Source organism: Aulonocara stuartgranti, assembly GCF_965226115.1.
Source record: "Aulonocara stuartgranti genome assembly, chromosome: 3".
Lineage (NCBI taxonomy): Eukaryota > Metazoa > Chordata > Actinopteri > Cichliformes > Cichlidae > Aulonocara > Aulonocara stuartgranti.
Window position 1 is genome coordinate 73,141,437 of NC_138941.1, and position 16,967 is coordinate 73,158,403.

Genomic DNA, 16,967 nt, shown 5'->3' on the forward strand with positions numbered 1-16,967 from the left:
ATTCATGAAGGATCAATGATTGATGGTGTGGTGAGATTGTTCCTATTGGCTGATTATGATGCAGCCAATAGGAAAAGAGAAACAGGGAGTGTCTTATTTCCTCCTCCTCGTCCTCCTGAACATAAACCTGTGACCTGCTGAACGCCAAGTGTTCGATGAGCCTTTTCTCCAAGCAACCTTGAGCCTCAGGTGACTCTCCAAAGTGAGTAAGATGACAGATTTTCATAATTTCTCCTCTGAAATATTCACATCATTTTTAATCTATAAAACAGATCCTGCTCACAAATACTGAATCAATGTTTAACATCATCTTTAATGTCTATTTAAGCTGAGAAACCTTAAAGGTTAATGCGCTTGATGTTTGATTTCATTTTCCTCCCATGAAAAAAGAAAGCAGTGCAGTACACTCATTTTTGTGTACACACCAAAAAAACTACAGAACATCTTTGTGCTGTGAATAAAGCTGAGAGAAACACGGACGAAACCTCAGCTGAAGGTGGCGTGCTGCTTCCAGCCGCTCTGCTCATCATTACCATGAAACTCCTGAGAGCTTCAAAATCTTCCCAACTACAGAAACAGCAGTAACATGATCTTTATCTGCAGCCCGGCTCTGTCACGCTCAGTTAACCCTTTCATGCATGAATTATGACAACCTCAAACAGGATTTTTTTCTTAGGTATTTTCATTCATCTTTGGGTATGAAAAGATGAATTAAAATACCTAAGAAAAAAATCCTGTTTGAGGTTGTCATAATTCATGCATGAAAGGGTTAAACAGCAATAATTACAATGAAACACGTCACACATCTATAGTAACATTAAAGGACCAGTGGGTGGCAGGGTATGGAGTAACACATCAGTATCCAATGTAGTGGTTTATGTGCAAATACAACATCAGCACTGACACAAAAACAAGCAAACAGCCTTTCAATAGCTGTCCACTGTAGTGACCACTGTGCATGAAAGGGTTAAACATACAGAAGAACAAAAATCTCACCTTTGTGCTCTTTTCAGGCTCCTGCTGATCTCACGCTGACAGACTTCTGACCACTGACATTGGCGCAGAGACCTCCAACATGGGCGCAGAGACCTCCAACATGAGCGCAGAGACCTCCAACATGGGCGCAGAGACCTCCAACATGAGCGCAGAGACCTCCAACATGAGCGCAGAGACCTCCAACATGGATGCTGAAAAATTGTTTGACAGGTTTGTTCAGAAGTTTAAGATGTTACTCAGGTTCATTCTGTGCTGATTTTTACTTACAGTAGATTTTTAACCATATATGTCTTTGTTGTTTAGGAGATGACAGTTTCTTTTTTGGCAAGTGTGAATGAAATTTGTATGTCTCTTTAGCACCACATGGAAGTGTAAAACACTGTATGAATATGAATATCATTTTTTAAATATAATTAATATGATTTATTTTAGTTTTAGGTCAGATTTGTGATGTCAGTGTGAACCTTGTTTGTTGGTGGCATCGTACAGGTGAAATCATCCTGAATGTAACCTCCCTGCTTTCCTTCACAGGCTGGTTTCAGAAATGAAGGAGGATCAACCAGAATGTCAAAAAGAAGGGATAGGTGGGAGTCCCATCCATCCATCTTCATCCGCTTTATCCAAGGCCGGGTCGCGGGGGCAGCAAAGAGATGGGATAGGTGGGAGTCCCAAAAATCTAAAAATCCAAAAATCCAAAGAAGATAATTTCAAGGCAGTGAAGGTGGCGTTGCTCAATGCTCATTCAATCAATTCAATCAAAAAAAATCCAAAAGAGAATCAGCGATACGTAAGTATCAGCAATCTCATTGGGAATAACAACCTGGACGTGTTTCTCATAACAGAGACATGGTTAAAATTTGTCACTGGCGATCATGATATTAGTAGAGCTTTGCCTGAAACCTTTGGATTCTGGCATGAGCCGAGGCTGGAGAAAAGGGGAGGGGGGGTCGCTATCACATTCAGAAAAACTTTTATAAATGAGAAAGTTACACTCGGCAGAGAGAAGTATTCAACCTTTGAATATGTGGCTGCAACGCTCCAAGATCATGAATGGGAAAAACCAGTTCTGTTTATCAATGTGTATCGAACAGAAAGAATCAACTGGGATGAAATTGTTCGAACCACCACAAAATTCAAAACATTCATTAACGAGTTTCAGGAGCTCTTGAACATGACTAACATCCATGAAAAAATCATTGTGACTGGAGATTTTAATGTCTGGTATGATGATGACAAAGTTAAAAGGACCAGGGATTTTAAAACTTTTTTGTGTGGTAATGAACTTGTTCAGCTTGTAGCTTCAAAAACACACAACAAAGGTCACATTCTGGATCTGGTCATCACCAGAAATGTGAATATAGATGATCTGTTTGTGGTGAATGAGGAAATGTCAGATCACTTCACTGTATATTTCAGCGTACTGGGCGAAAAAGAAGAACAGAAAACTCTGAAAGCTGAAACTTTTGATTAAAGAGGAAACTACAAACTTGGGGGAGAATAGAGGAAAGAGAGCAGTCACAAGTACAAGGGTTAATGGTTAAACAAGAAAAGGGTTGAATAAGTATACATTAGAGTTATGATGAACTTTTTAAGAGTAATAATCAGAAATGTGGAGGATGTTTGGCACATATAATAATCAGTGAGATACACCAGCTGGGAGAAGATAAATAATAATAATAATGATCATATTTAATCTAAAGGGATTCTGTAATGACGTATACTGTAACAGATGTAACACCTGGATTAAAACAGAGTGATGGTGGCCTTTTTCTTTGTCTGCCTGACCTGAACGTTTCCTGTTTTACTTTGACAGTCTATGTCCTGTGTATTGAGTTTTACTTCCTCATGTCTCGTTATATCTCATTGTCCTAGCTGTGTGTTTAATAGGGATGGATTGATCTGATATGATGTATCGGTATCAGTCCGATACTGACCTAAATTACTGGATTGGATATCGGAGAGAAATAAAAAATGTAATCCCATCCATTAAATATCACAAAAGCACCTCGCAAAACTTGTGACATGGCGTAACCCAGCTCATGAGATTAGCACGTCAGAGCAGTATGTGTCACCTGATAGGGTGGATGTGGTGTGCGAGACCTGTCGGCAGTCTGATCTCCCTTGATTGTTTTGTCTGGTCTCTCTTGCCACACACCGATTTGTATGCATGGCAATGATGTGGCCACAGCTGACACAGTATTGTTTCAAACTAAACATCATACGCATTTCATTTTATTTAAAAAATAAACTGGCGTTTTTATCTTTTAAGATAATCATAAAGTTGAATTTCTGGTACAGTAAACAACAGCAAGTGGTCTGTTTGAGCCCTTCTGATGCAGCAGAAAACATGATTTTGAGGAAGACGTCCATGTTAATATATTAGAAGAATTCTACACTGCATCAATGCAAGTCTTTCTAGATGTATAGAACTTTAATAATCGCTCAGGTCGGTTCCTCCGAAAAATTCGGTCATAATTAAGACAGACACCAATTCTAATGTCCTTTGAAAGCCTGACTTTGAAATTCCAGAACCTGTCATGTACAGAGATGTTAATTATACATACTCCTAGTACTGAACAAAAACTAAACATAAATCTGAAGAAAATGCTCCAACTAATCTGCCTATATGTTGATATCAAACCCTTTTACAGCAGATGGATAATTATATATATAAATATTTCAGTGTCAGTGTTATCAGAATGGGCACAGTGTTGTTATTCCAGGACTACCTGACATTTGAAAAGCAAAATGTCAATTTTAAAGTGATAGTGTGTAGGATTGTGTTTTCCTTCCTTTGTGCAGTTCTTACAGTAAAAACCTTCCTAATGTTTCCTGTTCCCCTGATGGCTTCTTCCCGTTGTAGAAAATGTGTTTGGAATAACATGTTCTTATGTACGAGGTTCTTGTTATCTGATTACTCAGCATTATTATGCAGTGTCGACCTGCCTAACACGACCTTAGTCCTAACACTAAGACTAGAGCCACTAGGTGGCGATTAAATACACCCCTGTTTAAACAACCCTACTTTTCTTAGCCTCCCTCATATGTTGAGAAAAAACAAAGTTTATAAAGTTAAAAAAAAAGTTTAAATATAAACAATTTAATTAAATCAGTCTACACTCCTGGCATCAATGAAAGATGAATACAATGCAGTGACCTTATCTAAAGCAGAGTTTATCTTCTTTAGAATCAGACAGAAGTACTATTTTGAATAAGTCATCCATTGAAACTTATGTTTAAAGAATGTTAAACAAGGGCACACATCCCAGCAATCAAAGCTGGGGATGGTAAAACAGTAACAAACCCAATCAGTACCACTTTTACATTGTTTTTTGAAAATCTTTATAAATCAGAAAGGAGTCTTTTTGATATAGTGGCTAGCAGGTTTTTCCTCGAGGGGCCAGCAGGTCTGTTGACATGGAAGATTTGGACTTTGTCACAAACTCTTCCTTTAAAAGCTCAAAGCACACAAAGGATGCGCGCAGAGGCAAACACTCATCGGCCCTCACATTTCACATAACCAAAGCCATCTAAATCTACTGAAACAGGACAAAAACACTGTGAGATCAGGAAATCCAAAGCATCCAATCAGGTTCCTTTACCTGCTCTCACAAACTAAACACTGTGTTTATATAACCTGTCCTGTCTGACAGCTTTTCACATCTGAATTATGATCTGAATGTTCTGTTGGAACAAACATGTTTGTCTTTGCAAGAGCAGAAACTCTCTGCAGGCTCCTGTTGGTGCTGTTTATCTCTTTATTTATTCATTTCTATTATTATTATTATTGAGATTATTACTCACAGCACATGTGCAGTATAACACTGTGAAAACAGAAACAGGAAACTCTTTGTGACACTGTGATAAATGAAGCCACAGCTTCAATGAAATGTTGCTCTTATTTTACAGTTTGTTTGGAATCATCTGGATTACAGACATCTTTAAATACATCTAAACTCTGTGTTATACTTGGACATCACATCAACATTTATGTTGCTCATTGAAACATGTTAAGGGTTCAAATATCGAGGAGGGATATAGGAGGAAATCCAAAATAACAACACTGGTACGGCAGGGTTAAGTCAAACAATGATTTTAATGAACACGCGTGTGGAGAGATGAACACTGTACGCAGACAGCATCGATCTCCGCCCAAAAAGACACGTCAGATTGCTTTTGATTCATCAGGCTTAACATCTCCTCATGCGTCATCAGATACAATACATGCACACGTCAAATACCTCACCACTCATTACAGCTAATTTGCATACTGAGTCATATCTCAGGGAGTTACCGCAACAAGAGAAAGACAGATTTAAACATTACCACATTATTGAATTGTTTTCATTTTCTTTCTATACTAATCACTTGCTTTGATCACAGTACAAGAGCACTTCTAAGTCACTCTTCTAAAAACTACTTCAATCGCTTTTATTTTTTCCATAACTCACTCCCTTTGTCATATAGCTTCTTTGAGTTATTCCTCAACTTCAAGCTTTAAGTGTATTTTATTAAACATTTACACCATTTTAACACTCATAAAAGTAGCAAGCTGATTTTCATTGCATATGTTTGCGTTTTTAGCCAGGTTTAATCAATGTCTATGTGTTAATCTTCATGAGCTTGTCTTTGTAAAGTTATTTTTAGGTTCTTGATTAAAATATTTATTCAACATATTACAGATATAGTTTCAGTTAGGTTATTATGCGCATGAGAATTGGCCTCTCTTCTCATAAGACAAAGTTCGTGTGAGGTCGAGCCACACACACACACACACATACACACACACACATACACACACACACACCTGCACACACTGTAGGTAGGCTTATGTTCTAGGTGAGAGTTCAGATATATTTTCTTGCAACTGCATTTTTGTGCGTGCAGAATTGCTAGTTTGTTGCAGAGCATAGCCCGAGGTTTTGGAGAAGCGAGAGTCAGAAGATGGACAGGAAGCACCTGCCGTGGAGACGGAGACAATGTTCTTTTCAAACTGTGTTAAAAGTCATTGTGGTTTTGATTTGACGTGTGCATGTATTGTATCTGATGACGCATGAGGGGGAGTTAAACCTGATGAATCAAAAGCAATCTGAAGTGTCTTTTGGGGCAGAGATCTACAGCTGATGTTTTGCAGTGTACATCTCCCCACGCTGCGTGTGTTCATTAAAATCATCGTTTGACTCCACCCGGCCGGATCATTGTTGTTATTTTGGAATTCCTCCTTTATCCCTCCTCAATATTTGAACCCTTAACAAAACAGAGATTGTTTTAAAAATTGTAAAACGGGAAATCCTGACAAACCAATCCAAAACCAGAAAAGAAGATCCTTAGTAGCCTGTGGAGACTCTGTGTGCCTCCCAGAGCACTCTGGCATGCACACACAACTTAAGGTCAGGAGAGAGGTTATATCTGCTCTTACTGATATATATAGCAAACACCCGTATATCTGTTTAAGTCTAAGTGCCTTTTGTTTAGATGAACTGCTGGACTTCCAGACCATCAGGTTTAGGGAAGTCATTTATGGGGTCACACTCTGACCCCCCCCCCCCCACACACACACACACACACACACTTACACAACGCACAGGCATGGTACTCTTTGTGTGTATGTATACGCCATATGTTAATGAACCTATGTATATTCATGTGACCTCAATTAAATTAAATTAAATTACATTTTATTTATATAGCGCCAAATCACAACAACAGTCGCCTCAAGGCACTTCATAGATACAGAAAAAAACCCAACAATCATATGACCCCCTATGAGCAAGCACTTTGGTGACAGTGGGAAGGAAAAACTCCCTTTTAACAGGATGAAACCTCCGGCAGAACCAGGCTCAGGGAGGGGCGGAGCCATCTGCTGCGACTGGTTGGGGTGAGAGAAGGAAGACAGGATAAAAGACGTGCTGTGGAAGAGAGACAGAGGTTAATAACAGATATGATTCAATGCAGAGAGGTCTATTAATACATAGTGAGTGAGAAAGGTGACTGGAAAGGAAAAACTCAATGCATCATGGGAATCCCCCGGCAGCCTACGTCTATTGCAGCATAACTAAGGGAGGATTCAGGGTCACCTGGTCCAGCCCTAACTATATGCTTTAGCAAAAAGGAAAGTTTTAAGCCTAATCTTAAAAGTAGAGATAGTGTCTGTGTCCCGAAAATAAAAGATCAGTGTTATGGGGGAGTGGACGAGAGCAACTGGGGTCAAGCGAAGGAACGGCGTTTGTCCAGTTGGTCCCTCATATATGAGAATCATAAAGAGCTCTGCTTGGTGTTCAATGCTTTTTGCTGTGTAGTTAAATTGTCTTGAACGTTCCAGCGAATAGGTTTAAGATAGAAACCTATCAAACTACCTTAACTAAAACTCTGTACCTAGTCACTGTGGTTTGCAGCTCTTAGGAAACAAACTGCTTTACACCTGAAGCCTCATTGAATGTGAGTCAGAAACAAACGGCTCAGCTGTGATTAATGGATGTTTCCCTGCATTTCTATTTTCACACAGTTTATTTCTTACAGCAGGAAAACTGAACAGAATGTATGTAAGAGGTCAGAGTGAGGATGACGTCACTTAATACAGGAAATACATGTTTGTCTGTTTTGATGATGAAGGACTTCTTCAGCTCTGTAAACAGCTACACTTGAGAGGACAGAGGTGATTTCATGGATCAATAACAATGTGTTTATCAGCTTTCATCATCGCAGTGCAGACATGACGTCAGATCTATCAGAGTGAAGGCCGTCTCTCTGATGACGTCACAGAGCAGAGTCCTTCTGTCCAATAAAGGATCTCAGATCAGCTGCTGCCATCTTGTGGCCACAGTTGGTTACTGTCTCTGAAAGTTGTCTCATGTTTCCTGTTGTCCTGCTAACAAAGGCTGGAGCTCATCATGCTGAGAGGGCAGCAGCATTTTGTGGCTCTTCACACATGTTCATTATATTCTGATGATCCTGGATGGAGACAAACTACAGATAAGTGTGTTCAGCCCAACTAGTTTATCTCATTACAGCAGTTTGATGTTTCCCTTTGAATCCCCCTGAAGATCCTGACAGTGAAGCACGTACATAATACTCCAGCCTTTCAACTCTGAGCTTATTTAGTTCTATTAATACACTGAAATCTCATTTGTGTCATGAAGAAAGTCTTTAATCAAACAGAATTCAAAGATCAGAAACATTTCATATATGGAGTTAAACATGAATCATTGTTTCAACAACATATTTATTGTTGTCATAAACAGACAAGAAGACAACAACAAACTGCTCCTCCCATTCAACACATGTCAGTCCATATCCCAGCAAACTAAATCATCTCCATTTACACATCAAATAGAAACATGAATCACTTGTAATGATTAGAAACTTGATAGAATTTCAAATCTAGTTTGGGGAGTCATTCAGTGAGAAACAGTGAAATGATTTTCCATGTGAAAAGGTGGACAGCAGAAACAGAAAGAAACAGTGAAACTAAAAGAGAAACAAAGAGCTTTGGAACAACGAGGCAGCAGGAGGACAGCTGCAGTTTAACAGCTTCAACTCACTGACAGGAAACAACATTAGAAACATCATCATCCTCAACTCATCTGCTGCACTGACACTGACACCTTCAACGGACACACCTTCAGTTTATCATCAGTGTTAATATACGGAAACATCCTGTGAGTGAAAGTGTGTGTGAAGGTGTGTATGTGTGTGTTAGTATCAGGATCAGAGAACGACAGCTTTCCTCTGTTCCAGTCCAGATTCACTCTGATCCTCTGGAGCTTCTTCTCTACTGAGAGATCGGTAAACGATGATGGTGACAGTGTGTAGTACATACCTAAACTGCACCATATTATCCATAATCCAGACTTTATCAGTCCCTTCCTCTGCACAGACTCTGCCAAAACACCCAGTTCCCACACTGTACCGTCTCCAACTTCAACATCCCAGCTGTGAGTCCCTGAGTTAAAGCCCTCAGAGCCCAGGACAGAGATATAATTATCAAACCTCTCTGGATTATCAGGAAGCTGCTGCTTCTCTCCTCCTCGTCTCACACTGGTCAGATCTTCAGACAGGATGAGGTTTGGATGAGCAGTGTTTGGGTCCAGAATGAGAGGAGTGTAGGAGACCATGTCCTTCATGTTGTTCCAGATGTTGAAGGTCAGGTTGCCCAGGTGTTTGGCCTGGTCTATCAGAGCTCCTGAGGGCAGCTGTGGATCATCCAGCAGGGGGCAGCGCTGGACTCTTTCCACTGCAGCCTTGTAGTTGTGCAGGAATGAGACGTCTTCAGCTCTCAGCTCCTCCTCTGTGGCTCTGACTGTGTCTGAAAGAGCTGCTATCTCTCTGCTCAGAGCCTCCATCTTCTCCTTCATCATCCCACTCTTCTGCTCCTCTTCCTCCCTCAGTGCAGCCAGCCTGGCCTCCTCTTCCTCTGCTAGAAACTGCTGAAGCTTCTTAAACTGCTCCTTAATCTGCCTCTCTGTGTGTCGGGCCTGGACCTTAATGTGTTCTGCTGTTTGATCAAACTTCACTTGAACTTCTTCACAAACCTTTAACTTCTTCTTTAAGGGCTCCAGAGTTTCCTGAAGTTCCTTCTTGTGTTGTTGTGCAGCTTCATCGATGGGTCTGAATCTGTGATTGGTGTGTTTTTCTGAGTCTCTGCAGACGAGACACGCTGGCTGCTGATGGTCCAGACAGAAGAGTTTGAGTTTCTCAGAGTGCAGACTGCAGAGATCCTCTGAAGCTCTCTGATCTCTCTCCTGTAAGAACGACTCACACAGGTTCTTTAAAGCTCGGTTTAAAGGTGGATCATCCACTGATATTTCCTTACAAACTGGACACTCACGTTCCCGCTTTTTTCTCCACCATCTCTTCAGACAGGCTTTACAGAAGCTGTGGCTACATGACAGAAGAACAGGATCTCTGAAGACCTCCTGACAGACCGGACAGCAGAGATCCTCCTCTGATCTGGAAGCCATTGAGTCTGTGAGTGAAGCTGAAAACAGCAGACAGGAAGTACAGTCAGTCCTGGCTCCCCTCCCTCCTCTACCACCTTCACTGAAACTTCCTTTGAGTCGTGTTTTTGCTCAAACTCACATTCAGTGTGTGGAGCGTCAGCAGCTTGAAGCAGCAGTGTTGGAGTTTTCCACTTTTCTCTCCTGTAGCTGGACTCACTCAGAGGAAGCTGCTAGTTTGGTCTGAAGCCTTAAACAGGGGAAATAGTGAGGAGAGGTGAAAGAGCGGCACAGACGCGCAGCTCTCACTCTCACTCGTCTGTATTGAGTTTCAGAAGCAATACAACCAAAACAATATTCTTATGGATGCACTCAGTCTCAGGACAACTGTATCCAAACTAAGTCACTATTGTTCGCTGCATTAGCTGATGAGAATACTTTAGATAACATGAACTGTAGCATTAGACAAAAACATATTTTTAACTCGCACATGTTAGCTGACACAGTCACTAACTTTCCACAGCAATGAAATAATACTTTAAGTACTGCATGTCTTTCAGTAGTTAACTTATACAGATAGTAACAGAAAAATCTTCACACAATATGGCGGAGTAATAGCGAAAACTAGCATACGCAGCAACAGAGATTAACTGGAACTTCTCAGCAAAATAGTCCGCAATTCACATCTTCCGCTACAATGAACAATGATAACAACGTAATAATCAACAGTAACACACATTTATACAGATTTGTGCATGACAGTTACCTTAAACAGGGGAAATAGTGAGGAGAGGTGAAAGAACGGCACAGACACGCAGCTCTCACTCTCACTCGTCTGTATTGAGTGAAGGAGGAAGCGCGCGAACCCACCTACTGGAGCCCTGAGGCATTAACAATGGATCGACGCACAATCAACCCAGGCAAAACTTTCACTACTTATCTCCCTCTATATTCCCACTGCATATTCTATTCGAAAACAGTCAAAGCAACCAATAAAACATTAATAAGGGCATGACATGAAATGTAAGGAACAGAGATGTACAACTTCAAAACTAATCAAATTTATGATCCACCACATGTGCGTCTCTCTGCACTGAGGACGAAGAACTTCCTGTTTCCTGGTTCGTAGCATTTCAGTGACATAAAAGCAGGAACTTCATTCACTTCATTCAGAGTGTGGCAGAGTGCAGATGTTTATTGCAGATCAGAAACGAAACCTTTTTTCAAGCGTAGAAAATAAAATGTGACTCCAAGAGCGTAGATTTGGTTTTGGCATTGGTGGGGACGGATGATTCAACCACCGAACACTGCCCTGTTCCTTTTTTCCCCCCTTTTTGTCTTTGCTTCTTGATAAAAAAGGAGAAATATACTTGCCTACATATGCTATTCTAAATGCTTTTAAACCATTTAAAATTACAATTCATAGTTTTATTTGTGAAATATATAATGTTAAATGACTGACTAAGTATTTTAGCCTTTAGTTTACTTCAGCCATATTTTATATAAATCAGGTATCATACAAAAATAAAAATAGCTTCAAATACAGTCATGACAATAAAAGAATATGACTTTAAGGACTTAACAACATTAGTTCAGTAATACCAACATCTCTTATACATTAGCACTAAGGGAACACTGAATGACCTGGTGGGTTTTGTCCATAAAACTACTCGTCTAAGATTACCACAAAGTAAAAGATCTCTCAGCAAAATTATGCAACAGTTTAGGCACTATTGCCCCGATCAAATCAGTGAGCTGGGATATTTTACTGTAAACATGAACTACTGTTACGGCAACAGACATGGACTACTGGTGCCCCACACAACAACTCAATGTCCACAACTGTCTCACCTGGGACTCTCCACCCCCATCTGCCTCTGGATCAAGGACTTCCTGACAAATAGACCACAGTCTGTCAGACTCGGCCCCCACCGGTCCAGCACCATCACACTCAGCACCGGGTCTCCACAAGGATGTGTTTTGAGTCCCCTCCTGTTTACGCTCTACACACTGCTCCCCTACCCATCTCTCAAACACCATCATAAAGTTCGCGGATGACACCACAGTGTCGTTGGACTCATCTCAAGGGGGGATGAGTCAGACTACAGAGATGAGGTCAACAGACTGACTGAGTGGTGTTCAGTTAACAACCTCCAACTGAACACCACGAAAACTAAAGAACTTATCTTGGACTTCAGGAAGGGCAGAGCAGACCCGGCCCCACTTTACATTCACGGGAACTGTGTGGAGAGGGTACACTCCATGAGGTTTCTGGGCGTGCACATCTCTGATGACCTCTCCTGGACTGCAAATACCATGGCGGTGGTAAAAAGGCCCAGCAGCGTCTCCACTTTCTGAGAGTGCTCAGGAGGAACAACCTGGAGGAGAGGCTGCTGGTGACATTTTACAGAGCCACCATAGAGAGCATCCTAACGTACGGCATAACAACATGGTATGCAGGGTGCTCAGCTGCAGACAGGAAAGTACTGCAGAGGGTCATCAACACAGCCCAGAAGATCATTGGCTGCTCTCTGCCCAGCCTGGAGGTCACTGCAAACTCTCGGTACCTCAGCAGAGCTGGCAATATCATCAAGGACCACTCTCACCCCAGCAACCAACTGTTTGAACTATTACCGTCAGGCCGACGGTACAGGTCACATAAAACCAGGACAAACAGATTCAGGGATAGCTTCTTTCCCAGAGCTATCACCGTAGTAAATAAGCACAAAAACAATTGAACCTATACCATACAGTCACTGTCATTATATTATGCTGCTATTCATACTGTCATTATATTAATGCTGCTATCCTGTATATATCGTACATACTATTGTTTGAGTACTTACGATTTTTTTTTGTACTTTTTATATTTTACATTACATTTATTATTGAAACTTGCACCAAGGGAGTGGCACTCCAATTTCGTTGTACTCTGTACAATGACAATAAAGGCTATTCTATTCTATTCTATTCACTATGTGAAGAAAACCAAGATTACCTCATGATATTTTGTCTCAAAAATGAACCCTATGAATAGGTTAATTTCTGTCTGTGGGTTTTTTTATAGTAAAAAATACAACTAGGATTTTAAGTTCTTTGTGTGTCTTCAGATCAGTAACTGCACAACAGGCAGCACTATTAGTTCTCTCAGTCTCAGAGCAGCATTTCTCATTTTGATTGAAACTGTCAGAGAAAACGGAGCCTCGAGCAGCCAGGATATTAGTTTACAGAGGCTGTTGAAATTATATGTCTAACGTTAAAATTTTGGTGACACAATAATTTCATCCTAATGGCACTGACGAGATATAAATGTAAATGAACCGCCCCATGTTGTGTAGCTTTCTGGATTTTATACTTATTGGGCTTCATATTTATTTATTATACAGGCTATACAGTACATAAGATCAAAACTCACATGTTTTATGTAACTAAAGTGTGTAATCATGTGGGCTACAGACAATAATTAAGTTATAGACTATATACAGTCTGTAACTTAATTATTGTCTGTAGCATGGGATGTATATGGAAAACGTGTATACTTACTGCATTTGAATCATTTTAACCATATGTAACCACCTGCATATGTGTTTGGGGGGGAAAAAAGGCTTTGATTTTGCCACCCAATTCGATTTCTTTGCCACCCTAAGAAAACATCTCTAGATCCACCCCTGGAAGCGAGTGAATAAAGTCACCCAGTCACTAGCCGTGCCATTACCCAGCATACATCACTCCCTCCATAAATGCAATAAACCATACAAAAGTAATAGCCTATAATTAATGTATCTGCTGTTTCTCAGGTAGTTGCTTACATTTTATAATTTATTGTGTTCAGTATACGTCACTACAATGCGATTTCGAAAATGTATAAATATACGGACAACAGGCTCTTCCGTGGTAATCTCTTGTCGTCAATAAACAACGTTTAGGGAGCTCGATAGGTGAAGCAGAGGAAGCCTGACCATGCGTCACACATTTGACGAGTTGGGAGAGAGAACGTGTTGGACGAAGAGGCAGCTGTGCAGCTCAATACCATTTTCTTCTGTCTGTGATAAGATTGCTTTCAGAGCCCAAGCAAGGGGGAGGGTGCATCCAACCTCCTCGGCTGTAATTGGTCCAGCCCAGAGTCGAACATGACGAATTGGCCAATCCACCGCCTTTCATTGTTTATACCGTTACAAAAGATCCCCCTTCCAAAAAACAAAGAACAAAAACACATCTGCCTATAAAAACAAAAATCACCATCGGCCCAGTGGAGACTGAATTTTTTGTCATTTTTCTACAAAACTTAACAAGTATGAAAAAAGTGTTTTTCATGGGGTTTTTTTCTGAACCACGAAAGTGTTTACCCTGCAACACTGCATTTTGCAAAACTTACGTCTGTCCATCGTACAGTCAGACTTAGAAACAACAACGCACAGACATCCGAGCTCCATATACTGGATGTTAAGCTTAAAGTAGGAATGCTTTACCAACATTCAGAGATGAACTTGCACACTTGCTTTATTTCTCTGGGATAGCCTACTGTACTCTGAGATGAAATGCCGGTTTGGCAGCATCTAGCGAGACGTCAAATGCTTTCAGTGGGAAGTAAACATCCAGACTGCCAACAGGTGTTGCACACAACAGCCGCTCTATCATGTGACGCACACTGCTTCGACTTGCTAAGGTCATGAGCCGGGTTACGCCATGTGGCAAGTTTTGTGAGGTGCTTTTGTGATACTTAATGGATTGGATTACATTTTATTTCTCCCCCGATATCCGATCCAATAATTTAGTTCAGGATCGGACCGATACATATCGGTATTGGTCCATCTCTAATATTAAGTATGATATTAATTATTATTAAATGTATGTTTGTGTGTAAAGTTACACATAATTATATATATTAAGTTGTCAGCAAATGGGTTGCAAATCCTGTTACTGCATTAAATATGACTGAAATGAAAAGACTAAAATTAATCAAACCCAGATAACAATACCTTTTGTTTGATCCTGATTATTTGATCATTTGTATTAACCACACTGATGGTGTAAACAGGAAGCAGTGGACTGATAGCTTCCACAGATAGAGAAAAACTCTGGGTGGATCTGGATCTGGTCCATACAGGTGTAGAAACACGTGTTGGTTATGGGCTACAGTCTAAATCTAATGTTTTTAATCTCTCATGGCTGTTTGTCCTATAGCAACAACTACAAGATTATGCATTTGTATTGTGAGAGGTAAGAAGTCAGTTACTGCAAGCTACTAAAATCTAGGTGATGTCATTTAAGTCAGTGAGGGTTTATTTATTAAATATTACGTGCACACTGGGACTGGGCCAAAAAATACACAGAGATGCACCACCTTAAATTTACAGTGGGTTATTTTTTTTTTTTTACCACTGTGTGCAGCTATTGTGTGAGTTCATGACAGTACTTTGACATTTCACAGGATGTTTCCTACCAAAAAATGGTTTCTTTCTTATCGCAGGACTTTTATTTGTTCTTTTCTTGCCAAACAGCTCATTTAAGTGAGAGTCTGATTTGAATGTCGTCTGTGCTCGAGGCTGGAAGAGAGGTAACAGTCAATAAAACTGACATGTTGTGAAATGTTTCACCAGTAGGTGTCAGTAGACTGCAGTCAACTGGGATCTGTTTTCTTACCCCTCCGAATTCAACCACATAGTCCTATCATGTTTCTATTACTGTGGGCACCAGATCCAGATGCATGCGGAGGTTTTTCCACATCCGTGGAAGGCTTGTGTTTTTTAAACTGTCTTAGAAGTGGATGTGACTTTGCTGGACTCTGACACTCAGTGAATGAACTCTCATATAATGTGAAAAAATAATGAAACTTTGTCAGAGATAAAGTGGGATTTTATTATGACACATAAGCCTTACATTCAACCTGGGTTACAATAACATGTTTTTCATATATCTTTTAGCATGTGAACTATAAGCTGAAAAAAGTTTGAGATAAAAAAAAGAACAGTTTAAGCTCTTTATCAGTGACGTACAACAATGCATTTTTAAATCTGTTATATCTGTGACAGTTTATGTTCCTACAGATGTGGTAATCTCAAGTCGACCCTAAGATTTAACCCTTTAGAGCCGGTCGGAGTGGGCACGCTCTGTTTTGCGTAACTATTTTTAAATCCCGGTAGCACTGCAACCACGTAAGCTAGTGCAATAATTTTTTTTGCATATGAAACCGGAGGAGTTGTACTTACAACTTATGCCATCAGCTTGTCCTCGGTCACAGTTTCCTTCCACATATATCTTTGCAAAAAAACTGCATAAAAAGCACTTGCAGCAACAAAAACATAATATTCCAGAAACACGCTTTGCCGATCCGATCAGCTGTTCATAATACTTCCTATGTTGGAACAGACGTCAGCGCGAACTTTTGCATGTCCACCATTACTTGCTCGAAACCGGAAGTGATGTCATTTTCACGGAAATGTAGTTTTTTTTTACCATCAGGGCCTCAGGGCCTATACTGGTGTTTTTAAAAGTTATCTTTGACTTTATGACTTTCTGTGTCGTTTCTGGGATGCTTAGGACTCATATTGCACTGCTGGAAATCGTTTATTTTGATGCATATGCTGCTTTTTTGCAAATTTGCACTATAATATTTATTTTTGTTTTTCCTGCAGTATATAAAAATTGGTGTATTTCAAAAATAAAACTATGAAGACACTCAAAATAAATTTCCTGTGGTGGGAAACTATTTTGTGCAACTTTTTTGTATTTACAGTTTTGCGAGATAAGCTTCTTAAACTTCTCTAACTAGAAATATATGTTAAAAAAGCAAAAATGATTTTCAATTTTTTTGTAGTTTATTGCACTTTTTTGCAATTCATGTAATTACTATGCACTTAATACATACATATTATTAAAATCTGGGCTATAATTGTTGTATTGATGTATAGCAACTTGAAATGCTCCCAAAACCGGCACTACAGCATGTAAAAATATAATATAAGCTCTGGCGGACTTGGGCTACATCCACACGTACAGGGGTTTTTTTTGAAAACTGAGATTTTCTGTTTTTGT

The 16,967-nt window shown here is 40.0% G+C and overlaps 1 protein-coding gene and 1 pseudogene across 2 annotated transcripts; one reads left to right on the forward strand and one right to left on the reverse strand.

The window, feature by feature from the left end:
- The first annotated feature begins 133 nt into the window (after positions 1–133).
- Positions 134–2,780, forward strand: LOC309703593 (uncharacterized protein). Its single transcript, XM_082528510.1, has 3 exons — positions 134–202; positions 1,014–1,206; positions 1,528–2,780. Exons 2-3 carry the CDS (start codon positions 1,076–1,078, stop codon positions 2,465–2,467), a joined length of 1,071 nt encoding a protein of 356 aa, XP_082384636.1. The 5' UTR covers positions 134–202; positions 1,014–1,075; the 3' UTR covers positions 2,468–2,780.
- A 5,418-nt stretch (positions 2,781–8,198) lies between these two features.
- Positions 8,199–10,156, reverse strand: LOC309703636 (nuclear factor 7, brain-like; annotated as a pseudogene). Its single transcript, XR_014280835.1, has 2 exons — positions 10,075–10,156; positions 8,199–9,973 (listed from the first exon to the last, which is right to left on the reverse strand). The product of XR_014280835.1 is annotated as a nuclear factor 7, brain-like (transcript).
- Between the last annotated feature and the right edge of the window lie 6,811 nt (positions 10,157–16,967).